The sequence below is a fragment of the Phacochoerus africanus genome, chromosome 2 (genome assembly GCF_016906955.1).
Source record: "Phacochoerus africanus isolate WHEZ1 chromosome 2, ROS_Pafr_v1, whole genome shotgun sequence".
Lineage (NCBI taxonomy): Eukaryota > Metazoa > Chordata > Mammalia > Artiodactyla > Suidae > Phacochoerus > Phacochoerus africanus.
This window is the reverse complement of record NC_062545.1, coordinates 272,612,762-272,628,314: the sequence shown is the minus strand read 5'-3', so window position 1 is coordinate 272,628,314 and position 15,553 is coordinate 272,612,762. Positions and strand designations below refer to the sequence as shown.

The 15,553-nt window shown below is 49.1% G+C and overlaps 1 protein-coding gene across 2 annotated transcripts in view; it reads left to right on the top strand.

The window, feature by feature from the left end:
• The first annotated feature begins 5,449 nt into the window (after positions 1-5,449).
• The window catches only part of DYNC2I2 (dynein 2 intermediate chain 2), a 27,555-nt gene continuing 17,451 nt past the window's right edge, over positions 5,450-15,553 (top strand). The window contains exon 1 of one of the 2 annotated variants that reach the window (XM_047768588.1): positions 5,450-5,756. In XM_047768588.1, coding sequence (XP_047624544.1) covers positions 5,571-5,756 — 186 coding nt within the window. In that variant the 5' untranslated portion in view covers positions 5,450-5,570. The remainder of the gene's footprint in view (positions 5,757-15,553) is intronic. The other variant, XM_047768589.1, reaches the window with a different exon arrangement.

Below are 15,553 nucleotides of genomic sequence, written 5' to 3'. Positions count from 1 at the left end.
CTCAGGAATAATCTTTCCCATCCTTCAAAGATCAGCCTCCCTTTTGTGTGGCCTCAATGATCCTTTATGGCTTGGTGATAATAACAATTTTATTTTTAAGATTTTCATATATATTTCTTCTTTTTTGGCTGTCCCATGATATATGGAGTTCCAGAACCTGGGATCAGATCCGAGTTGCAGTTGTGACCCATGTTGGGGTTATGGCAATTCTGGGTCCTTTTTTTTTTTTAGCGCCTCACCTGAGGGATATAGAAGTTCCTAGGCTAGGAGTCAAATTGGAGCTGGAGCTGCCAGCCTACACCACAGCCACGGCAACTCAGGATCTGAGCGGGGTCTGTGACCTCATCACAGCTCAGGGCAATGCCAGATCCTTAACCCATGAGCAGGACCAGGGAATGAACCAGCCTCCTCATGGATACTAGCTGGGTTCATTTCCACTGAGCCACAGTGGCAACTCTAACGCTGGATCCTTTAAGCCACTGTGCCAGGCGGGGAGTTGAGCCTGTGTCCCAGTGCTGCAGAGACTTTGTCAAGCCCATTGTGCCACAGCAGGAATGCCTAATAATCATTTTAATAATTAAGAAGTACTGATAAGTTCTTTATTTTTTTATTTGTATTTATTTTTTATTTGTGTCTTTTGTCTTTTGATGGCTACACCTGAAGCATATGGAGGTTCCCAGGCTATGGGTCTAATTGGAGCTGTTGCCGCCGGCCTACGCCAGAGCCACAGCAACGCTGGATCTGAGCCACGGTCTGTGGCCTACACCCCAGCTCACGGCAATGCCGTATCCTTAACGCACTGAGTGAGGCCAGGGATTGAACCTGCAACCTCGTGGTTCCTAGTCGGATTCATTTCTGCTGCGCCATGACAGGAACTCCTAGGAACTGTTTTATGTGCTTGCTTTCCAAGTGTTAACTCATTCAGCCCTATTTCAACCCAATGAGATAGGCCTAGCATCTCAGTTTTATAAATCAGAAAATTGAGGCATGGAGTGATTTAAAGAAAAGAGCGTAGACTTTTGAATCAGGCAGTTCTGTGTTTTAGTCCAATCTTTACCTCATCAGCTATGCATGACCTTGGACAAGTCCATAAAGCTCTATGAACCCGGAGTTCCCGTCATGACTCAGTGGTTAATGAATCTGACTAGGAACCATGAGGTTGCAGGTTCGATCCCTGGCCTCGCTCAATGGGTTAAGGATCTGGCGTTGCTTGAGCTGTGGTGTAGGTCACAGGCGTGGCTCGGATCTTGCGTTGCTGTGGCTCTGGCGCAGGCCGGCAGCTATAGCTCCAATTAGCCCCCTAGCCTGGGAACCTCCATGTGCCGCAGGAGCGGCCCTAGAAGAGGCAAAAAGAAAAAAAAAAAAAAAGCTCTATGAACCTATCTGTGAGATGTGGATTATAATACTTGACCTATTAGGATGTTGTAAGAATTCATTGAAAGTGCTTAGCTGATGACTCCATATGCTAGGATGTGTTATTTGTTATTATTATATAATTAGTTGTTTCATCCTTGGAACATGGTATAGACATTTAAAAGTTGAGTTGTTTCCTAAGTACAACTGAATGTTTGTAAGATAATTGCCACCAAAGTTTTAAAGTGGGGGTGCCTTCTTTGTTGCCTCTTTGCCTCTTTGAATGTATCTGAACATTCTCTGAACACACATTTACTGAACTTTCTTTGAAGCAAGAAGTAGGAAGCAGGAAACTTGTGGAAATGACCTGCTAGGCAGGGTGAGCCCCAGTTGAGATTTAAAAGGGGCCCTGTCCTATCTGTAAGGCTGGAAACTGTTCTTACTGATTCAATTAATCTTTACACTGTGCCAGGCAGAGTGCTGGGCTCTAGAGACAGTTATGGTCCCCATGTTGGTGGAGCTGACAGGTATTTCTACCTTGTTACTAAATTACTTTTTTTTGTCTTTTTTTTTTTGTTGTTGTTGTTGCTATTTCTTGGGCCGCTCCCGCGGCACATGGAGGTTCCCAGGCTAGGGGTTGAATCGGAGCTGTAGCCGCCAGCCTACACCAGAGCCACAGCAACGCAGGATCCGAGCCGCGTCTGCAACCTACACCACAGCTCACGGCAATGCCGGATCCTTAACCCACTGAGAAAGGGCAGGGACCGAACCCGCAACCTCATGGTTCCTAGTCGGATTCGTTAACCACTGCGCCACGACGGGAACTCCTTTTTTTTTTTTTTTTTTTTGCTTTTTTTGGCTGCCCCATGGCACATGAAGTTCCAGGGCCAGGGCTAAGATCCTAGCCACAGCTGTGACCAATGCTGCAGCTGCCGCAATGCTGGATCCCTAACCCAACCTGGGTCCCAGTGCCCCAGAGATGCTGCTGATTCCATTGTGCCACATTGGGAACTCCCTAAATTACAATTTTTTTTTGTCTTTTTGCCTTTTCTAGGGCTGCACTTGCGGCATATGGAGGTTCCCAGGCTAGGGGTCTAATCGGAGTTGTAGCGCCAGCCTATGCCACAGCCACAGCCGCAGCCACAGCCATGCCTGATCTGAGCTGGGTCTGTGACCTACTGCATAGCTCATGGCAATGCCATATCTTTAACTCACTGAGCCAGGCCAGGGATCGAACCCACAACCTCACGGTTCCTAGTTGGGTTTGTTTCTGCTGTGCCACGACAGGAACTCCCCTAAATTACAATTTTGAGGAGTGCTCCATAGGAGATAAACTCAGTCCCCTGAGAGCCAGCAATGGGCTTGAGATCTGGCCCCCGTAGTAAATAACACTTCCAAGGAGGCATGAAGGTCAGGAGGGCAGGAAGGAGTGCTCTAGGTGGAGGGAAGTTGCACAGAGGCCAGAGGTCTGGCGGAGGAGTTTGAATTGCTGTCAGGGTAAAGGAATGGCCAGAGTGCCTGCAGCTTCAGAATGGGAGAAAGAGCCTCCCACCCCCACCCCTGCCCAAGCACCACAGGGCCACTTCCTGTCCAATTACTTCTGCTTCTCCTCCTCTTCCTCCTCCAGTGAGCCTTGCTCCCCTTCCAGCCTCCTCCTTTCTGGCACATGTGCCTGCTCAAGACTCTCCCACCCTGGAAACGTTTCCCCAGCTGTCCTGTGTAATACTTGACACAGCAAACCTTTGTTCTTTCGTTCCCTCCTTTCTAATCACAAATAAACCACAATAAGACTTGAACCCTACAAAGAGAGAAAAATAAAAACCTAAATTACCCAGGAGCAGCTGTTATCCATATTTGGATCCATGCCTCTGGGTTTTGTTGGAAGTATATATTGTGGAGTACCACGGTGGCCTAGCAGGTTAAAGATCCAGCGTTGTCACTGCTGTGGTGGGGTTTGATCCGTGGCCCTGGGAAGTTTTGCTTGCATGCCACAGGCCCAGCCAAAAAATAAAAATAAAAAAGGAAAAAGATACATATATTGTTATAAAAATAGGATAAGGTGCAATGTACATAAATTGGATTTTATAAAAGCTTTAATATGCTGCAAACATTTTGCCACATTTAAAGAGCAGTGTAACAACACTCTTAATGGCCACCTGAGATTCTAATACCATGTATTAGAAAAACCCAACCAAAGGCTCAGCGTTCATTCTTTCTCAAATATTTAGTGAACACCTGTTGTGTGCCATGACTTTGCTTAGAAATTTAGGCTGACTGCAGAATCTTGCTGTTATCATAGTAATACTACTGTAAATGAATAATTGCTGAATATCCTTGGGTCTCAATGTCTGTGCGAATCTGTAATTGTTTTTATTTTATTATTATTATTATTTTTGGTCTTTTTGCCTTTTCTAGAGCTGTTCCTGTGGCACATGGAGGTTCCCAGGTTAGGGGTCTAATTGGAGCTGTAGCCACTGGCCTACCCAAGAGCTACAGCAATGCCGGATCCGAGCCGTATCTGCAACCCACACCACAGCTAACGACAACACCAGATCCTTAACCCACTGAGCAAGGCCAGGGCTCGAACCCGCAACCTCATGGTTCCTAGTTGGATACATTAACCACTGTGCCACGATGGGAACTCCTGAAGCTATTATTGTTGATTCAGGAAAAATTCCCAGAAGTAAGATTTCTAGGTTAAAGAGGAGGCTCACTTTAATGTCAAATTACTGTCCAGTTTGTTAGGTTTTGCCTATTTTCACTCATACCTACTTCCTGTGTTGAGCTTCCTAATAATATCCGTTACCCTCTCTACTTCCTCCTAAACCCTCTGCAGGCTGGCTTTTGTTCCCACAACTCTACCGAAATTGTTTGGGGCACGGAATACCTTGGACTATCCTTCTCTTCTTGAAATATTCTCCTTCCTTTATCAGGTAAAGCAGGTCCTACTGGCCTTAGCCTTTTGCAGTCTCATTTTATGTCTAGGAAACCAAGGCCCAAAGAGGTACCAAGTCTATTAAAGGGACAAAGCACTGGTCAGGCTTCAAATCCAGGCATTCTGACTCCTATAGCCTTGAACTTCTTTTCTGAGTATGATTTTTGGAATTCTTGGTGGTGTTTGCAAATTTTTCTGTTAAGAGGGCCTCACAAGGAGAATTTTATCTGGTTCCATTTTATTTTTAGGAAGAAATTCCTGTTGCGTTCCATGCCCCCTCTCCCACTGCCCCCCCCATCCCTAATCTAATCAGTCCTCAAGGCCTTGGCTGGAAAAAGGTCCTGATGAGAACTCAGTGCTGAAGTGGTGCAGAGGGGCCTCTGATTGGGCAGATTTACAACCCTCTGAGAGTTTAGGGATAGGAGGAAAGTGGCCCAGAGGACCTGGCAGGAGGACTCTTGCTAGGAGTCTCTGAATAGGGCCTTGGGCCCAAGCAGCTGCCCCCGAGATCTTGGGCAAATACGATGCAGCTGATCTGGAGCAGTTACTTTTCTGACCATCAACCACCCTCATGGGACATGTAACAGCTGATTCTTCATAGAGTTAGTTTGAGGAGTTATTAGGATCAACATACAGAAAACTGTGGACTCGACCTGCTACACGATAAACTCAATAATGGGGTAGTTGTTCGGGTCTTTAATTTTGGCTTAAGCATTTTTCTATATCCGACCTCATTTGGGCCTTTCAACTACGCAACCACACTCTGGATCTACATGTGGACATTTAAAATCGCCATTTTATTGAGGCAGAAAATGGTAAGAGGGAGACCACTTGGCTTTGAGGTGGCCGCCAACTGGAGCCATGGGGTCGTAGGGCTCTGCTGGCGCATCCGGCTGTACTGCCAGCACTGCACCTCTAAGTCCGCAACTCTCCAGCCCGCCGCGGCCGCAGACTCCCGCCCTCGTCTCTGCGCCTGGCCGCCCAGCGCCATCTTTGAATCTGGCACTTGTGCCCTGCATCCGCACTTCCCGTCCCCCTTCTCCAGAGCAGCTGCGCATGCCCTAAGCGTGCTCCCTCTGAAGTTGGAGAATGCAAAAGTAGTACTGCTTGTCGCATCGTCGGAAAAGAGTAATTTATCTTTTCTTCTCGGGTCTTGGAAGGAGGCGCTCTGACAAATTCAAAAATGGCGCCGATAGCCTCATCTCCTCAGTCTTCCGCTCTGGAGGCGCAGGGACGAAGGTCGCGTCGGAGTGCGCCGGCGTAAGGAGGCGGAGCCGTCTCCATGGCAACCTGCGCGCTGAGAGGGCAACTCTTCCCGGCGGGAAGGGCGGGTGCTGAGGCGCTGGCGACCCGCGGGATTGCGAGTCCCGAGGGGCCCGAGCGGCCCGGGCCGCTGCAGGACGAGACCCTGGGCGTAGCGTCGGTGCCTTCGCAGTGGAGGGCCGTCCAGGGCATCCGCGGGGAGACGGTGAGGGCGCGGGCTCCGCTCGGGGGGACGCGGGCGGGAGGGTGAGGGATGGCGCGCGGCCACCAGGCCAGGTTCTCGGGTCGCACCGTTTAATTTTTACACTTTAATCCACAGAAACTAACTCTTGGGATACTCTGTCCCAATTTCCCCAGTCTTTGACTACCAACAGAAAGGGTTTTTCTTTAAAAACCTCTAAAGACCCCACTTTGTGGAGGTCTTTATGTGAACTGCAGTTTTTAGGCATTTCAGACTGACTTTCACTTAATAAAATGCCCGAGCTGCATCTTAAGGTCGAGATACGCCGGCTTTCGAGTACGTAGTTGGACCCAAAGCACACAAACGAGATTGTCTGAGATGAGGGCAGGGCTTCTGAGGGGTCTGGGTGTAGGTTTTGTAGGTGTGGAGAGACTTGTTCTGGCGCTGATGATTCATCAGTCGACAGTGCTGGAGCTCCGTCCTGGAGCCGTAGTTTTGCAGGGGACAGAAAATAAACAATGTACGTTATAAATAAATTGCAGCGTGTGTTAGAGGCAGTAGTGCCATGGACAAAGGGAAAAGGGTGCGGGATTAGAAAGACTGGGTTGGGGATTTGAGGGTGGGCTGCAGGGCGGGCCTCACTGAGAGGGTGATGTTTCAACAAAAATTTGGAGGAGCGAGAGATTTAGCCAAGTGGATACCTGAGTTAGAACCATCCAGGCAGAGCCAACTTCAGGTGCAAAGGCCCTGGGGTTGGAGCACATCTGATGCGTGAGGAGGCAGATGGGGCTGGAGAGGAAGGAGAATGGCCCCAGGTGAGGTCAGAGAGGGTAAGGAGAGGCAGGTCAGGTATCGGACCTTGCAGATCATTGTAAGGACGTTGGCTTTTCCTCAGTAAAAATGAGCGTTACAGGGGGGGCTGCATATTTCCCAGAAGAGGAAACAGGGTTCACTTGCCACACAGGTGTTTGAACCTGCAGAGCCTACATCCTCAACAACGCCAGTGACGTTTCCACAAAGTCCTACTCTTTTTTTTTTTTTTTTTTCATGGCTGAACCCATGGCATAAGGAAGTACCCTCATCAGGGATTGAATCTGAGCGGCAGCTGCAGCATCACTAGATCCTTTAACTCCCTCGAAGCAATTGGAGCTGCTGCATTTAGACTGCGTTTTAGGGCTGCACCTGAGGCAAATGGAAGTTCCCAGGCTAGGGATCGAATAGGAGCTGCAGCTGCTGGCCTACACCACAGCCACAGCAACTCGGGATCAGAGCCATGTCTGCGACGTACACCACAGCTCACGGCAATACTGGGTCCTTAACCCACTGAGTAAGGCCATTGATTGAACCCTCGTCCTCATGGTTACTAGTGGAGTGGGTTCGTTACTACTGAGCCATGAAGAGAACTCCCTGCAGTTGGAACCTTAGTGCACTGTGCTACTGTGGGAACTCCTGAAGTCCTACTCTTGAGGATTTGCCTCAAGCCAACATTTCGCAGTTCTCAAACCAGATTTGATCTAGCTTCAGAGTACTTCCCACGTTACTCTGCTGCATAGGAATGGTTCTGGTTAAAAGCATAAGGAGTGGGAATTCCTGTCGTGGCTGGGTGGTTAATGCATCCGACTAGGAACCATGAAGGTGCAGGTTCAATCCCTGGCCTTCCTCAGGTTAAGGATCCGGCGTTGCCATGAGCTGTGGTGTAGGTTGCAGACGCGGCTCGGATCCCGAGTTGCTGTGGCTCTGGTGTAGGCCGGTGGCTACAGCTCCGATTGGACCCCTGGCCTGGGAACCTCCGTATGCCGAGGGAGCAGCCCTAGAAATGGCAAAAAGACAAAAAAAAAAAAAAAAGCAAAGGGAGTGGATACTTTAGTTATAGCTACCCATCCTTATCGAAGGTAAGTGTGTAATTAACATTCACTGACTTAAAAAAAAAATTCTTGAAATAGCTCTTGCTTGCCAAAGATTCAGACTTTAAAAGACTCCAGTGTCTCAGTCTAACTTTTACCTTTTTTTTTTTTAAACAAAGAGATTGGCTTGTTGATTTTCTTGTAGCTGCTATAGTTTTAACCTGTGAGGGTTTGAAGAACTAATTCTAATACCTGAGGTGTAAAGGCTTTCATCTCTGAGGTGGTTCACTTCCATCAGTCTCTTCTGTCTCATTAAAGGAGGTTTTTTTTTTCTTTTTGGGGCCATACCTGCAGCATATGAAAGTTCCCAGGCTAGGGGTCGAATTGGAGCTGCAGCTGGTGTCCTACACCACGCCATAGCAACATGGGATCCGAGCTGCGTCTGCAACCTCCACTGCAGCTCAGCAACACTGGATCCTTAACCCATTGAGCGAGGCCAGGGATCGAACCCTCATCCTTATGGATATTAGTAGGATTTGTTTCCACTGAGCCACAAGGGGAACTCCCTGAAGGAGTTTTTGGGGTTTTTTTTTTTTGGCCACACCTGTGGCATGTGGAAGTTCCTGGACCAGGGATCTAGCCCACAGTGTGGTTCTGGCCTGCACCACAGCGACAAGAATGCTGAATCCTTAACGCATTGTGCCACGAGGGAAATTCTGAAGGAGATTCTTCATTAAATTGTAAGACTGTTGCAGGAGGAGTTCCCTTAGTGGCTGAGAAGTAATGAACCCAACTAGGATCCATGAGGATTCCAGTTTGATCCCCAGCCCTGCTCAGTGGGTTAAGGATCCCGCATTACCATGAGCTGTGGTGTAGGTTGCAGACACGGCTCAGATCCTGTGTTGCTGTTGCTGTGTCGTAAGCCGGCAGCTCTAGCTCTGATTGGACCCCCAGACTGGGAACCTCGTATGCCACAGGTGTGGCCCTAAAAAGCCAAAAAAAAAAAAGTTGCAGAAGTCAGAAGTGGTAAATTGCTTTTTCCAGATTACCTTTTTTTCTCCTTATAAAAGTTGTCTGGGAGTTCCCGTCGTGGCGCAGTGGTTAACGAATCCGACTAGGAACCATGAGGTTGCGGGTTCAGTCCCTGGCCTTGCTCAGTGGGTTAAGGATCCGGCGTTGCTGTGAGCTGTGGTGTAGGTTGCAGACGCGGCTCGGATCCCGAGTTGCTGTGGCTCTGGCGTAGGCCGGTGGCTACAGCTCCGATTCAACCCCTAGCCTGGGAACCTCCATATGCTGCGGGAGCGGCCCAAGAAATAGCAGCAACAACAACAACAACAAAAAGACAAAAAAAAAAAGTTGTCTGTATCCAAAATTTAGGAAAAATATGGATAAGCAAAAGCTAGAAATAAAAATCACCCTACAGTCTGATTCCCCAGACATTTGGTTTATACTGACCTCATCTCTCTATTGTCTGTCTTCCCCATTATTTTTCTTCTTTACAAAAATGGAATCACACCATAACGTAATATTTTATAGACCTACTTTTTTCACTTAATACACCTTGAATATCCTTTTGTGTTTAAAAATTTTTTATAACTTCATTTTATTTAACCAGTCATGTGATCTCTTCTATAAAGTGGGTCTTGTTAAAATACTTCTTGTAGGAGATCCTGCTGTGGCACAGTGGGATTGGCAGCAACTCTGTAGCTCCAGGACGAAGGTTCAATCCCTGGCCTGGCCCAGTGGATTGGAGGATCCTGCATTGTTGCAGCTGCGGCTCAGATCTGGAGAGGGGGGAACTTCCTGTGAGATCAAAGGACATTGCTGATGAGAAAGCAGTTTGAGAACCCAATACAATGCTGTTAAGGTGTGGGGATTATGAATCTCAGCAGCCAGCCGGCTAGTCCAGCTGTTTGAGATGAAGGGCTTCTTTTTTTTTTTTTTTTTCTTTTTTCCTTTTAGGACCTAACCTGGGGGGTGGCTAGATGTCAAATCGGAGCTACAGCTGCCAGCCTATGCCACATCCACAGCAGCACGGGATCTGAGCTTTGTCTGCGACCTACACCATAGCTCACGGCAATGCCAGATCCTTAACCCACATCCTCGTGGATACTAGTCAGGTTGTTAACCTGCTGAGCCACGGTAGGAACTCCCAGTTACCTTTCTGGAGCCCATTCTGATCCTGTCAGAATGTAGGGTGCACTTTTCTCTTTTTTTGTGTTAAGATGCATGTGATATTTATCATATTAAAATGTACGGTTCAGTGACACCAAGTGTATTCACAGTATGCATCAGTCACGACCATCCAGTTGCAGAACTTTTTTTTTTTTTTGTCTTTTTAGGGCTGCACCTATGGCATATGGAGGTTCCCAGGCTAGGGGTCAAATCGGAGCTACAGCTGCCAGCCTACACCACAGCCACAGCAATACCAGATCTGAGCCACATGTGTAACCTACACCACAGGTCATGGCAACACTGAATCCTTAACCCACTGAGGCCAGGGATTGAACCTGTGTCCTCGTGGATACTAGTCAGATTCCTTACTGCTGAGCCAGTTTTTTTTTTTTTTAAATCAGTGAATGCATTTTGGGCATTCAGGTCTGTCTCTTTTGGACTCTGAGCTCTCAGAGAGTAGGGAGTGGGTCTCATGTATTTTTGCATCTCCCAAAGACCTCCAGGAAATACTGAATTGAATATTTTTCTTGTGTGCTTTCATCCATGGGCAGGATTCTGCTGCATTTCTCCTCTCCTGCTTTGAATTGAACTTAGTTGCCTACCTGTCTGCTCTAACCTCTTCCTGGACCTGCTGCTGCTTCCTCACCTTGGTGGGTTCTGTAGCCTGTGGCACCCCCTGCTGGAGAATGTTCATTTGTAATCTGAGGTCTGGCCTCTTAAAGATGTTCAAGAATTAGATTTGGGGTTCTCAACCTTTTGGAGTTTGCTAGACAGTTTTGATACTACAACACTTAAATAGCCTGAAATAATTATAACTCAAAGGTGATGTGAAAAAAAAAAAGTGATGTGGCCTAACAGGGTCTCCCAGCTCTAGGAAAAATGTCTTTTTTTTTGCTTTTGGTGGAACCTGTGTCATATGGAAATTCCCAGGCTAGGGGTCGAATTGGAGCTACAGCTGCTGGCCTATACCACAGCCACAGCAACTTAGGATCCAGGCCACGTCTACAACCTGCACAGCTCACAGCCACGCTGGATCCTTAACCCACTGAGTGAGGCCAGGGATTGAACTCGTGTCCTCAAGGATACTAGTCGGGTTTGTTACCACTGAGCCACAATGGGAACTCCAGCTTCTGTGAACCTGTTGATCATTGCGCACTTCATTAGTTGACTGTCAGCTCTGGTCATCCTTTGAGTAGCTATTTGCTGCCCAGATAGACTCAAGAGGCAAGTTCAAGTAAACAGGAGTTCTGGGTTCACTTACCCCACACTCTCAGAGTTCTCACCTGGCTGAGAACGTAATCGCTTACGTTGCATCACAGAACCCACTACATTCAACTTTGTATTCAAGATATCCCCACTGCTTTGCTAGTTTACATGGAAATATACTTTACTGGGTCAGGTTTTTTTTTTGGAAGTTCCTGGGCCAGGGATCGTATCTGAGCCCCAGCCATAGCTGCAACAGTGCTGGATCCTTAACCCACTGCACCACAGCGGGAACTTCTCAAATTTTGACTTAGGTCAGGGGTCATCTCAGCTCCCATCACAGCCAAGCATTCATCAGGTGTGTCTTCAGGGCTCCGAAAGGAGATGGGAGGGCTTGGGGAGTAATGGGAAGTGGAGGTTCTGGGAGGGAGGGGCAGTGGAGGTGGGCTTGAGAGGAAGTGGCAAGGTGGCAGTGATGTGCCCATTCACACTGGCAGCACGGCTCGGCCCCGGTAAAGCAGCCCTTTCTCACCCCATCCTACCCCAGGTGAAACCCAGGCCCCCGGAGTAGAGGGAAGAGGGTGAGGTGAGCTCTATCTGCACCATGATGGTTCAGAGGTGAGGGTCCTGGGGCGTGGCCTCGGGAAGCTTACAGATGAGGGAGGAGGCCCACGTCTGGGGTCTCTGTGCCCTTCCAGTGGCACCACCTGGGGCTTGTTAGCAAGCACATTTGAGGGTCCCACCTTAGACCTGCGGAACCAGAAACTCTGAAGAGGGAGGCGGTGGCAGTCTGTTAGAGAGCGAGCCTTCCTCAGGTGATGCCGGGGCCCTGCTCGTTGAGGATGCTGCTCTAGAATGGTCTCTGAGGTCCTGTTCTCTCTGGAGTCAAGTCTGCGGCCCAGGTGAGTTGGGAGGGTGAAACAAGGAGCTGTATGGAGCTGTGCTGCGCACTTGCTGGTGGTGGTCACTCCCTGGGCGAGTGAGGGGGCTCAGCCGCCAGCTGCACATCATCCCAGACCTCCGCCCATTCTCTGTGTGGCTCTGTGTTTCCTTGATTTAGGACACATCCCCCCAACCTCTGTTTGTTTTATTTATTTTGCCTTTTCTAGGGCTGCACCCGCGGCATATGGAGGTTCCCAGGCCAGGGGTCGAATTGGAGCTGCGGCTGCTGGCCTACACCACAGCCACAGCAGTGTGGGATCCGAGCTGCGTCTTCAACCGGCAGCGCAACTCACGGCAGCGATGGATCCTTAAGCCACTGAGCGAGGCCAGGGATCAAACCCACAACCTCATGGTTCCTAGTCGGATTCGTTTCCACTGTCCAACAACAGGAACTCCCCACAACCTCTGTTTAATTAATTAATTTAATTAATTTATTGTCTTTTTGCCATTTCTTGGGCCGTTCTCTTGCTCGCTCTCGGTATATGGAGGTTCCCAGGCTAGGGGTCCAATCGGAGCCATAGCCGCTGGCCTGCTCCAGAGCCACAGCAACTCAGGATCCAAGCCTCATCTGCAACCTACACTACAGCTTGTGGCAACGCCAGATCCTTCATCCACTGAGCAAGGCCAGGGATCGAACCTGCAACCTCATGGTTCCTAGTTGGATTAGTTAACCGCTGAGCCATGACAGGAACTCCCACAGCCTCTATTTTAAAAGATATTACTGGGGAGTTCCCGTCGTGGTGCAGTGGTTAACGAATCCGACTAGGAACCATGAGGTTGCGGGTTCGGTCCCTGCCCTTGCTCAGTGGGTTAACGATCCAGCGTTGCTGTGAGCTGTGGTGTAGGTCGAAGATGCGGCTCGGATCCCGCATTGCTGTGGCTCTGGCGTAGGCCGGTGGCTGCAGCTCCGATTCAACCCCTAGCCTGGGAACCTCCATATGCCACGGGAGCGGCCCAAGAAATAGCAAAAAGACCAAAAAAAAAAAAAAAAAGATATTGCAAAGGGGTGTGTCTCACAACTGACATGGATGTCTAATGTTTCCTCCTGAAGAGCTATTGCTAAATAATTGTATGTTTTATAATCAGTAGTCAAAATGAGATCTAAAAAGGGTGTGTGTGTGTGTGGGTATATATATATATATTTTTTTTTGTTTGTTTGTTTGTTTCTTTCTTTCTTTCTAGGGCCATGCCTGAGGCATATGGAAGTTCCTAGGCTAGGGGTCTACACCACAGCCACAGCCACTTGGGATCTGAGCTACATCTGTGACCTACACCATAGCTCTTGGCAATGCCAGATCCTTGACACACTGAGTGGGGCCAGGGATTGAACCCGCATCCTCATGGATACTAGTCAGGTTGTTGGTTTTTTGTTTTTGTTTTTTTTTGTCTTTTTAGGGCTGCACCCACAGCATATGGTGGTTCTCAGGCTAGGGGTCCAAGCAGAGCTGTAGCCGCCAGCCTACAGCAGAGCCATAGCAACGCAGGATCTGAGCCGCGTCTGTGACCTACACCACAGCTCACAGTAACTTGGGATCCTTAACCCACTGAGCGAGGCCAGGGATCGAACCCACGACCTCATGATTCCTAGTCAAATTTGTTTCTGCTGCTGTCCCACGGGAACTCCACTCGTGGGGTTCTTAACCTACTGAGCCACAATGGGAAGTCCATAGAAGGTATTTATTTATTTATTTATTTATTGCATTTTTGTCTTTTTAGGGCTGCACCCATGGCATATTGAGGTTCCCAGGCTAGGAGTCTAGTCTGAGCTACAGCTGCCAGCCTATACCAGAGTCATAGCAACTCCAGAACGCCAGATCTGCACTGCGTCTGTGACCTACACCACAGCTCATGGCAACGCTGGATCCTTAACCCACTGAGCAGAGAGGCCAGGGATCGAACCCACAACCTCATACTTCCTAGTTGGATTTGTTTATGTTGCGCCATGACGGGAACTCCTAGAAGGTATTTATGGCCTTTTAAGGCCACACTCTCGGCATATGGAGGGTCCCAGGCTCGGGATGGAATCGGAGCTACAGCTGCTGGCCTACACCACAGCAGTGCTGGATCCAAGACTAGCCTGTGACTTACACCACAGTTCATGGCAATGCTGGATCTGTAACCCCCTGAACGAGGCCAGGGATTGAACCTGCATCCTCATGGATACTGGCCAGATTCATTTCTGCTAAACCACAACTGGAATTCCTAGAAAGTGTATTTTTATTTTAAATTTTTTTTTGGTCTTTTTTGTTGTTGTTGTTGTTGTTGTTGTTGCTATTTCTTGGGCCGCTCCCGCGGCATATGGAGGTTCCCAGGCTTGGGGTTGAATCGGAGCTGTAGCCACCGGCCTACGCTAGAGCCACAGCAACGCGGGATCCGAGCCGCATCTGCAACCTACACCACAGCTCACGGCAACGCCGGATCGTTAACCCACTGAGCAAGGGCAGGGACCGAACCCGCAACCTCATGGTTCCTAGTCAGATTCGTTAACCACTGCGCCACGACAGGAACTCCAGAAAGTGTATTTTTAACAAGAAATAACTGTATTCTGCTTATGACCTTGAAGTTCATCCCATCCCCTGTTGATACCATGTGAATGGGTTTCTCTGGCTGGACAGTTTCTGAATGACTGCATCATGCGTGGACCCTGGCATCCATTAACCACTGGAGCTGAAGGTGGGAAAGCTCACAGAGCAGCCCCTCTGGGTCACTGTTGTCAACTGTTGCCTGTGGGTGGCTGTTCTCCTGACCCTCAGGAGCCTCAGAAAACTCTGTCATGACAGGTGTTCCTGAAATGGATAGACCAGTCCTTGAGGCCAGCTGGAGACCTCTTCTTCCGGAAGCGAGGCTTTGTAGGGTAGTGCTGTGGGAGTCAGAGCCCTCCCAGGTTTGGTTTAGGATTCCTCATTATGTATTTGTTTATTTATTCATTTTTGGCTGTACTCGCAGCTTGCAGAAGTTCCTGGGCCAGGGATTGAACCCCTCGCCACAGCAGTGGCACTGAATCATTAACCATTAGGCTGCCGGGGAGCTCCTGGTTTAGGACTCTTTCATAGCAGGTAGTAGAAGCCAGCCAAGGGAGCTGCTGAGGGACACTTTAGGATGCAGACATGCGTCCCTGTCTTCCTTTCAGTGCCCCTGAGGGGTGTGTGGGGGCAGGCACCAGGCGTCCTTAACACTCCTTCCCAGTGATGCGGATGCTCAGGATCCTGCTCACCCCGAATCCGCCCTCTGACCTCTCAGAGGGCTTGCAGTGGGAGCCTTGACCTCGTCCCCTCCCCATGCTGCCTGGCATGGGAGGTGCCACCCTGTCGGGGCCGGCCATGGTCAAGTCCTTCCCTTCTGGGAGCCTCGGGGCCTCACCCAAGGCGGGTCAGGGTTGGAGCCAGTTATGTCTCTCCAACTGTGGGAGCTTACTGAGGTGTGAAGAGAGGATAATGGTGGTTTCTTACTAGTTCATAAAAAAAACTCATTATTTGTTAAGTTTTTTGTTTTTGTTTTTTCTTTTTTGGCTGCCCTGCAGCATATGGACTTTCCCAGGCTCGGGGTTGAATTGGAGCTAGAGCTCCTGGCCTACACCACAGCTCACAGCAATGCTGGATCCTTAACCCACTGAACGGGGCCAGGGATTGAACCGGCATTCTCATGGATATTAGTCAA